The sequence below is a fragment of the Schistocerca nitens genome, chromosome 7, assembly GCF_023898315.1.
Source record: "Schistocerca nitens isolate TAMUIC-IGC-003100 chromosome 7, iqSchNite1.1, whole genome shotgun sequence".
NCBI lineage: Eukaryota > Metazoa > Arthropoda > Insecta > Orthoptera > Acrididae > Schistocerca > Schistocerca nitens.
In genome coordinates, this window is record NC_064620.1 from 106,312,787 (window position 1) to 106,323,469 (window position 10,683).

The 10,683-nt window shown below is 47.1% G+C and overlaps 1 protein-coding gene across 1 annotated transcript in view; it reads right to left on the minus strand.

Moving 5' to 3' along the window:
- Positions 1 to 8,837, minus strand: part of LOC126195301 (inactive dipeptidyl peptidase 10-like) — a 358,542-nt gene extending 349,705 nt beyond the window's left edge. The window contains exon 1 of the mRNA XM_049933856.1: positions 7,656 to 8,837. Within this exon, the coding sequence (XP_049789813.1) occupies positions 7,656 to 7,913 (258 nt within the window). The 5' untranslated portion in view covers positions 7,914 to 8,837. The remainder of the gene's footprint in view (positions 1 to 7,655) is intronic.
- Between the last annotated feature and the right edge of the window lie 1,846 nt (positions 8,838 to 10,683).

Below are 10,683 nucleotides of genomic sequence, written 5' to 3' on the forward strand. Positions count from 1 at the left end.
CAACAGTGGACCACTGATTGCAATTTCCCGCTCGGACGCAGATCAACCTTGACCGCTGTATTTGCATGGGAGAGGAAAGTTCGCCGTTAATCCGGCGGTCGCTGGAGAAACTGACCGCCTCTGGATCGCACTGTGGTCCCCACAACAATCAAACCAGTGCTAAAATTATAGGAAAAGCATAAGCGGCAAAGACCCTGACACAATATCACGACAGGTCGCAGGGTATGTAGTATTCCAAAGGTGTAGGAGAGGATGCTTTTTGGCCACGTAAATTCATCTAGAGGCGTGATTCACTGCCTGAAAGGCCATTAACAATACCCTCAGTATTTGCGTAGGATATAGAAACGTGTGACAAATATGTGTACATGTGACATTGGTACACCAGCCCATATCACACTTAAGTACCCCACCTACGAGGATTTGCGGTCACTAGTAACAGGCACTGGTACACTGACTGATATAGTTAAAGATGGAGACAAATGAGACCTCGTGAACGAAGTTGCAGATAAGGTATCTGGGGCGGAACTTAGAAAATATTTAAAAATAAATACTCTGTTAAGAGGATATCCAGTTTTAAGTGATAGTGCTGAACTGAATACTGTGAATGAATATCACTGGGGATTCACCGAAGCCGGAATTAATTTCTTCAGAGAGGAAGACCAGAGACAGTGGATGTATGATGACCAGCAACTCTGGAGCTATAGTAGAAGCAGCAGAACGAATGAATGACTGATGTGGGTCTCCCAGTAAGAGCAGGCTGCGGGGGAGGGGGGGGGGGGGGGTTGTGGTGTGGATTTGATAGGTTCCGTCCGATATTGACTCCGCTGGGACAGCGGACAACGGATAGGTCATCTGTGGTCCCATCTCATGTCTGCCACGCGGTGGGTTGGGGATTGTTTGGATGTAGCATAGGTTTCCTATAACTCCGGCTCTAGAGATTTAGGTTGTTGCCGGCCGCGGTGGCCCAGCGGTTCTAGGCGCTTCAGTCCGGAACCGCGTGACCGCTACGGACGCAGGTTCGAATCAAGCCTCGGGCATGGATGTGTGTGATGTCCTTAGGTTAATTATGTTTAAGTAGTACTAAGTTGTAGGGGACTAATGACCTCAGATGTTAAGTCCCATAGTGCTCAGAGCCATTTGAACCATTTAGGTTGTTGTCACCAGAAATCGGCAAATGGCTTGCATGGATGTAAGTCATGGTAACACAGGTCACGGATATAGAATTCCGAAACAGATGTTTCCTGAAGAATATGTTTTCTTAAACGTAATGTGTCCCAGTGGTTAAGATTAGGAACTGCCAGTAAATGATCTGCTCCGATGGTAGTGTAGGTAATTAACAAATGTTATATCGTGGTTTAAGAGTTTTGGGTGTTCTCCCGTTTTATTTAATATTTTTTCCATCTGCTCCAAGAAGAGAATTTAAGGAATCTTTGTCAGTGCAAGTAGGCCCTACACTTACACCAACAAATGACGTCAAGTGAGCGTCTATCTTTATTTCCTTTGTATTTTTAGACTCAAGGTGGCGGGAGTCGAAATTGTAAGCAGTAATAAGTAAACAATAAGTAAATACGATATCTCTGAGAACGAAAACGAAATGGGAGTAATGAAAGTGAGAACTCAAGAAAGATGAATTTGTGTTAAGGACGGCGTAAGGCAGGGTTAAAAATTTTTACAACTGTTGTTCAAGTTTTACGCCGAAGAAGCGATCAAAGAAGCGAAGGAAAATTCCGGAAGAAAAAGTGCACGGCGAATAGAGAGACTAATGTTTAGGTTCGCGGACGACGTAGCACTTCTGGCCGGATGTAAATACTTGGAGGACCTGTTGAACGAATAGATAGTTCTCTTAGCACAGAATACGGCTTAAGAATAAATAAATGCACTACCAGACGTACCCAGAGACCACAACAATGTAGAAAAGACCACTAAATGTCAGAAGAGACGAATCCACCAATATAAAAGCAACTTGAGAAATATACGAGAAGTAGAATGCCACAGCTGAAAAAAATTTCTTCACTAAAACAATTGATTTGAAAATAAGACAAAAAACAAAATTTATGTACACAAATAGTTACGTAACTAGTATTAAGGATTAGTATGATACGGCTAGTGCTAAAGTGCGGAAGTTACATATGGATGTCGAAAGTGGAAACAGTTGAAAGATTGAGGATTGTTCAACAGCCAGTGGACGGATGCACGTTGGCATAACAAGAAGCAACATTAAATCAAACATATCTATAACAGAAAAGACAGGAGTTCAGGTCGTAACTACTACGAAACTGAAACTGAGATAGGCTGAGAATATTGCGAGACGAAATTATGGGAGAGAGACGGAGAAGGATTAAGCAGCTGGTACAGAACAGCATGCCGTGCACATATCTTGCGAGGCTGGAAGGTGAGTCAGACCTGGATCGAACCCGCGCGGGGGTTAACGACCCCGTGTATGCACCTGCCGGCCTGGTGTGATACTTAGGAAGTTCCCCACGCTCCTTTACGCAGATTCTGGGTTCGTCTCTAATTCTCGCCTCAGAAAACATCATACACAAACAGAATTTGATCACGCACAGAACAAAGTTTACACAGTTCAGAGACAGCGTTGTTATTATGTAAATTGAAGGGGAAGGGAGGAGGACGGAAAGGAAAGGCAGGGAAATAATGATGTCAGCTGCATCTAGACTTGTGCGGAATCAGCGTCGATGATTGTAAATGTGTGCTAGACCTGGATTCGAACCTGGGATCTCTTGTTTCGGCAGTTACATTAACCACTGCTCCACCCAGACACAGAATTTGCACTACTGGCCATTAAAATTGCTACACCAAGAAGAAATGCAGGTGATAAACGGGTATTCATTGGACAAATATATTATACTAGAACTGACATGTGATTACATTTACACGCAATTTCGGTGCATAGATCCTGAGAAATCAGTACCCAGAACAACCACCTCTAGCCGTAATAACGGCCTTGATACGCCTCGGCATTGAGTCAAACACAGCTTGGATGGCGTGTGCAGGTACAGCTGCCCATGCAGCTCCAACACGATACCACAGTTCATCAAGATTAGTGACGCGTATTGTGACCAGCCAGTTGCTCGGCCACCATTGACCAGACGTTTTCATTTGGTGAGAGATCTGGAGAATGTGCTGGCCACGGCAGCAGTCGAACATTGTCTGTATCCAGAAAGGCCTGTACAGGACCTGCAACATGCGGTCGTGCATTATCCTGCTGAAATGTAGGGTTTCGCAGGGATCGAATGAAGGGTAGAGCCACGGGTCGTAACACATCTGAAATTTAACGTCCACTGTTCAAAGTGCCGTCAATGCGAACAAGAGATGACCGAGACGTGTAACGAATGGCACCCAATACCATCACGCCGGGCGATACGCCAGTATGGCGATGGCGTATACACGCTTCCAATGTGCGTTCACCGCGATGTCGCCAAACAAGGATGCGACCATCATGATGCTGTTAACAGAACCTGGATTCATCCGAAAAAATGATGTTTTGCCATTCGTCCACACAGGTTAGTCGTTGAGTACACCATCGCAGACGCTCCTGTCTGTGATGCAGCGTCAATGGTAACCGCAGCCATAGTCTCCGAGCTGATAGTCCATGCTGCTGCAAACGTCGTCGAACTGTTCGTGCAGATAGTTGTTGTCTCGCAAACGGCCCCATCTGTTGACTCAGGGATCGAGACGTGACTACACGATCCGTTACAGCCATGCGGATAAGATGCCTGTCATCTCGACTGCTAGTGATATGAGGCCGTTGGGATCCAGCACGGCGTTCCGTATTACCCTCCTGAACCCACCGATTCCATATTCTGCCAAGTCATTGGATCTCGACCAACGGGAGCAGCAATGTCGCGATACGATAAACCGCAATCTCGATAGGCTACAATCCGACGTTTATCAAAGTCGGAAACGTAATGGTACGCATTTCTCCTCCTTACACGAGGCATCACAACAACGTTTCACCAGGCAACGTCGGTAAACTGCTGTTTGTGTATGAGAAATCGGTTGGAAACTTTCCTCATGTCAGCACGTTGTAGGTGTCGCCACCGGCGCTAACCTTGTGTGAATGCTCTGAAAAGCTAATCATTTGCATATCACAGCATCTTCTTCACGTCGGTTAGATTTCGCGTCTGTAGCACGTCATCTTCGTGGTGTAGCAATTTTAATGGCCAGTAGTGTACCACAAATGTGCGGACTATCTCGGCACGCTCCCCCTTGCACCACCTGTCCGCTGTTCCCATACATGTCCTCCATGCTCGATCAGTTTCGACTCCCAGAGGTCTAACGTAAATGCGCATCCACACTGAAGGTTGTAGGTTCATTGACCATCGAGGTGAATCATTTGTAGCCCGCATCTCGTGGTCGTGCGGTAGCGTTCTCGCTTCCCACGCCCGGGTTCCCGGGTTCGATTCCCGGCGGGGTCAGGGATTTTCTCTGCCTCGTGATGGCTGGGTGTTGTGTGCTGTCCTTAGGTTAGTTAGGTTTAAGTAGTTCTAAGTTCTAGGGGACTTATGACCACAGCAGTTGAGTCCCATAGTGCTCCGAGCCATTTTTTGAATCATTTGTATGAAAGCATGGTGTCAGTCCTTCTGGACCTGTCTGAAACAGCAGACACCGCACAGGAAATGCGATTATTATGCATGCCACAACCTTCTGTGCAGATGCATATTGATGTTCGACCTCCACAAGAAATCTAAAATTAGCGAGCATAGAGGACATGGACGGGGAGAACGGACAGGTGGCGCTGGGTGGGGAGTTGCCTGGGGAGTGAGCCGACCGAGATAGTTCGCGTTTTTACGACAAACGCTGTGTCCTGGTGGCGCAGCGCTTAACGAAACTGCTTATTAAGCAGGAGATCCTGGGTTACAGTTCTGCTCCAACACTCATTTTCCCTCGTCACAGCTAATGTTGCACAAAGTCTCGATGCAGCTTACTTCATTAGGCCTTTCCTTTCTTACACCTCCCCCTTCAATTAACTTTTATCACAGCCGCAGATCCCGCTTAATGCCTGTTCTTTTGGATATATATCTCTTTCTTAAAATGCGATAGGTTTCGGTGGTCCATTCCACCATCATCAGGTTGCTCTATTGGCAATTAGTGGTCTTATAACCAACTGTTGGTTGGTTGGTTGATTGGTTGATTTCGGGGAGGGGACCAAACAGTGAGGTCATCACTTCCATCAGGTTAGGGGGGGATGCTGAAGGACGTTGGACATACCCTTTCAAAGGAACTATCCCAGCATTTGTCTGAAGCGTTTCAGGGAAATCACGGAAAACCTAAATCAGGATGGCCGAACGCAGATTTAAACCGTCGTCTTCCAGAATGCGAGTCCAGTGTAAACCAACTGTACACAAGACCATAAAAGGGAATAAAAATCGGCGTCCACAGCGTGACGTTACCAGTAGAACTCATCAACCAACTTAACTTTTTATGGCACTTCTTATCGACAGAGAGGCCTAATAACGATGGAGTGGACCACCGATATCGTTTTTTTTTTTTTTTTTAATAAATAGATACAGAGTAGATTGTTCAGTAAAGTAGCAAAGAACAAATTGGAAAAGATTGCGCAGGTTGTTGTATCGCAGGAGCACTGGTATTTTACTGCTGGGAAAATCTGTGTTGGTAACACATTTTGTGTACGCCAAATGTCAGAAAAAATGGTTCAAATGGGTCTGAGCACTATGGGACTTAACATCTGAGGTCATCAGTCCCCTAGACCTTAGAGCTACTTAAACCTAACTAACCTAAGGACATCACGCACATCCATGCCCCAGGCAGGATTTGAAGCTGCGACCGTAGCGGTCGCGCGGTTCCACACTGTGCCGGCCGCGGTGGTCTAGCGATTCTAGGCGCTCAGTCCGGAGCCGCGCGACTGCTACGGTCGCAGGTTCGAATCCTGCCTCGGGCATGGATGTGTGTGATGTCCTTAGGTTAGTTAGGTTTAAGTAGTTCTAAGTTCTAGGGGACTGATGACCATAGATGTTAAGTCCCATAGTGCTCAGAGCCATTTTTTTGGTTCCAGACTGTAGCGCCTAGAACCGCTCGGCCACCCCGACCGGTGATGTGTCAGAAGATGACAGCAAAAATCAAGATATCCACTTGGTGTATGTTAATTTAGAAAAGGTCTACGATTCTGTGGCAAGGCGGTTACTTTACATAGCACTGGATAAGGTTGAAGTGGATGTTGCGTTAATAGAGTTAGTGAAAATTGTGAACCACCAATATGAGGCACTTGTGATGGCTGGTTGTAAGATATCGGAGAGTTTTAAACAAGTAAACGATTAAGACAAGGGTGATGAATGTCAACAACCTTGTTTAAGTTGTATTTAGAAGTTGTTCTTGGTTGCTGGAATAAACAGTGTAGACGTCTGGGTGTGAAAATACAGCATCAGAGTTTACATTCATTACAGTTTGCTGAAGATTAAGTACTTATTGTTCTGTATAAGGATGATGCCATATATCAAATGGGGAAGTTAATGGATACTTATAACCACTGGGGACTAACAGTCAATATGGATAGAACAGAATATCTTGTTGTTGGAACTGAACAAAGTGAGGATTTGCATTTTTGGTTTGGCCGTGTAAGAAATGTGTAAGTGTTCAAGAATCCGTATCCAGCAACCGGTCACACTGCACAGTGTGACGTGGACATATCCCAAAGGACAAGTCGAGTAAGGATGGCTATTAGATCATTATCTACTTTTGGAGTCGGCACATATCCAGACGAACAAAGAAGGTAGTGCTACGTCTGATGTATGGCTCAGAGTATTGGATATTGAACGAGAGATAAAGGGAGAAAATTGATGCTTTGGAACGGACGGGTTACTGCGAAATTTGAGAGCGACGCTCTTGGATAACCGAGCGAGGTGGCGCAGTGGTTAGCACACTGGACTGACATTCGGGAGGACGACGGTTCAACCCCGCGTCCGGCCATCCTGATTTCGGTTTTCCGTGATTTCCCTAAATCGCTCCAGGCAAATGCCGGGATGGTTCCTTTGAAAGGGCACGGCCGACTTCCTTTCCTGTCCCCTAATCCGATGAGACTGATGACTTCGCTGTCTAGTCTCTTCTCCGAAACAACCCAACCCCCCCCCCCCCCTCTTGGATACACTGAGAAGTAAATATGTATGAATGGAGATGGATGCTGTGGAACCAGTCACAGATGGTACTGATGCTCGAGCATTGAGATGGTATGGACAGGTCTGACGGATGGAAGAACAACACTGTCTGCTCAATTGGTCTCTGTCAGCGAGCAGGGGAGAAGGAGCCGAGGGGGTGGGGAGTGGGAGGTGGGGGGTGGGGTGGGGGGGGGGTGCAACGTCGACGAGAACTAAGGTCAAAGCAATGGAAAGGAGAGATCTGTCAGGAGAAGGTTGGCAGGATGGAACTTTGTGACATTAGAGAATAGGGAACTGCTGATAAGTGGAAACGCCTGCTGAAGTAGAGTAAGATACAGATACACGGCTGACGGCGTTATCATTTCTTCCCAATTTTTCATCAACTGTTGACCCACTATCCATCTGAGGTTGACGATGGATGTACGAAAAAAGAAGATGATCTCAGCAGTGAGTTCTGATCAGTCGCATGTCGGATTTAAAAGTAAACGGGAGATGCGACGACGACGCTCCCGCGGCCGTACTGACCTGCGTGGGACTGATGACGGTGACGACCTTCTTGACGGCCGAGCTCCGTCGCGGCGGCGGCGACCGGATGACGAGTCGACGGCGCGGCGTCTCCTGCTGCTGCTGCTGGAGCTCGTGGTCCTGGTCGTGGTCGTGGTCGTCGGACGTGCCCAGCGTCAGGGTCGTGCCCGCCACCATCGACAGCGTCTCCTCCGAGTCGCCGCAGCCCTCCTGGTCGGGGTCATCGTAAGGGTCGTGGTCCTCGCAGCGGGCGGACATGGCTGGCGGACACAGAGGCTCCCGCTCGTACGGGCAGCTGGTCGAGGGGAGGCGAAGCGGACCGATGGCTAGCCGGGGCCTGGGCACGGTCCTACCCTTGCGCCTTCACCCCGTCTACGCTCGCTGCACAGTGGCTGCGAGCTCGGTATTCGGAATGGAAGAGTCAGAGGGGCCCAAGCTGAAGCCGCCTCAGCTCACCTTGATGGACGATGGGTCTAGTGGGTGGCCCGCGCAGTAAAGCTATCGGTATTCGCTGGTTTATTGGGGGCAATTACTGAAACTCAAAGGATCAGTGATAATTGAAATCTCAGGCGTATCACTGACCCAGTAGGGTAGGAATGATGATTCCAGTTTTCCAACTAAGATTATTCGACGAGAGCTAAGTCCCGTGGAGAACGGACGCACTGTACTAGTGGTCTAGGCTGGCTCCGACAGAACTGTGACTCCGCAGAGTTACGCAGTGGGCTCTCCGGTCTGGTGCAGTACGGTTCCAGGGCAAAAGGACGCAGCGGCTGCGTGCCAACTGGAGCAATGCCACCCGCACTCTCCAGAAGCGCACGCCAATTTATTTCCGTGCGTATTCAGCCCGCGAAATTACCAGTTTCGAGGCTTCGGGAACTGTTTGCATCTAACAAAGAACGAAAATACTCGCGGACTAAGATTGAGCCTTCTTCACGAACCAAATAAGGACTAGATTTTATACACACTCCTCCAGAACTACACGAATAACTTGCTACTGGAGAGTCAAACGGCCGCTTAGAATAACAGCACAACCCGGTCCGTTCTGTCCACGATGGATACACCTCTGTTTCTTACAGTGACCGATCCACGGGTGCGACGGCGGAGTTACCAACTATTTGAAATATTTTTTCCGTCTTTTACTTTTCTCCCAAGTTCCGTCCAATCCAAAGTGAAGCAAGGAGCAATCTCGACAGGGAGTTTCACATCGAAATATAAATGTTGGTTATTTAGTTGTGGTAAACACACGAAATCAGGAGCGAGACTAGTTAAACTCAACTAGACAACATTTTAATACTTGGAAAAGAACGAAAGTTACTTTGTGAACGATTTTAGTTTGCCTTAAGGCAACAGGTCATATCGGGTTTTACTGCACGTAAACACTTCCTTCATTAAAGAAGATTACTAACATCGAGTACTTTTACTGTTTTCAGAAGCAGTAAGCTATGCCATGAATAAATACGATGCCTACTACTTCTGTAGCAGTGCAGCGTGGCACTCTACAGGAAAGTTCGGCAGTGCCGCTACAAGTGGCATATAAATTAGCTGCTACGTAGGAATTATGATGCGATCTCAGATGCCCGACACCCAAGAGAATGTACGTTTTTAACCGACCCACCCCTTTCCGTAACAGTAGTTTCCGTGTGATTTCCCTCACTGTTCCAGATTGATTCAGAAGCGGTGTCGGCTAAGTGCGCGAATGAAGCAGACGCAACGCAGAAACGAGTCACTTATACCGCGCGTCACATCTTTCTGAGGTCGAAGGTAATCGACCTATGCACCGAGGGGTTCAGAATGCAGACCTACAAACGCGGGAACGACAGGCCGCGCGCCTCACATAGAACAGACGCAACCTGCGCAGCGCTAAAGCCGCGACCCTACTGCCGGCTGAAGCTATACGGTCGGGGCAATGGGCGTAGCCCGCTGTCGCTCTCGCTCCCCTCGCTGACGAATCCACACGAACCACGCCGGAAGTAGCCGAGACCCGAGTCGGGTGCGGCGGATAAGGCACAACACCTGTTGCCGTCACAAAAGCAGCTTTCTCTCAGCTATAGAAGTACGTTTTTCCAGGCGCCACATTGTTCCCTCGCACAAAAACGCTCGCTTTGTCAGGACGACGTTGAACAGATCGGCTTCGGCCAAGTTGTGAACGACATTCGGTACAATGGTTTAGTGGAGCCGTACTGGAGTCATTCTGCTGTTAAATTGGTTCGAGACACCATAAGGTCGCTGGTCCGATGCAAGAGAAACTAAAATTACTACAAACGGAACAAGTACTATACTCTGCATCGGAGTTTGCGCTATCTTTGAACTTCAATATTAAAGCTGTGAGCCGGACCGCATGTATAACACAGGACTATGTCTATATATACATACTTAGCCTGAAAACTACTGTGAATTGCATGGCAGAGGCTTCTTAGCATGGCACCAAATGTTAAGGTTTCTTTCCATTCCGACAGCGTATGCAGCGCCAGAGAAATGACTTCTTAAACGCATCTGTACTTGCTGTTTTAGTCTAATCTTTATTTTTGTGGAGTCAGCCTCGTACCTGATGTCCAATCAACTGTTACTTATTCATTCCAACGAAAGTCAGTTTCGCGAGTCGTGACATAGTTTCTGCAAAACTTTCCCAGTGATCAAGGAAGATATTTATGTATTTTTTATTCCAGTTACGAATCAGAAAAATATTCATAAATCATGTTATTTATTTTGGTCCGTAATGACATCTTCAGGTCTGAGTATAGACAGTATGCTCATCATGTCTTGTCGGCATAAGGAAAAATGCTGCAATCTCAGATATTAAACAAGGATCATTGTATTCTTACAAAATTTAATAACACATTCATGGAGTTTAATAAGCTTCTTTAGAGAGTCGGCATGCCTTTACAACTACACACGTAGTATCTAAATTTTGTAAGAATGCGGCGAAGCTTGTGTGGTTAATAACTGTGACTGTACCATTCTTACACATGTCAACTCGAACGATTAGCACACTGTGCTTGCTCAGATCTAAAGACGGTCATTATAGGCT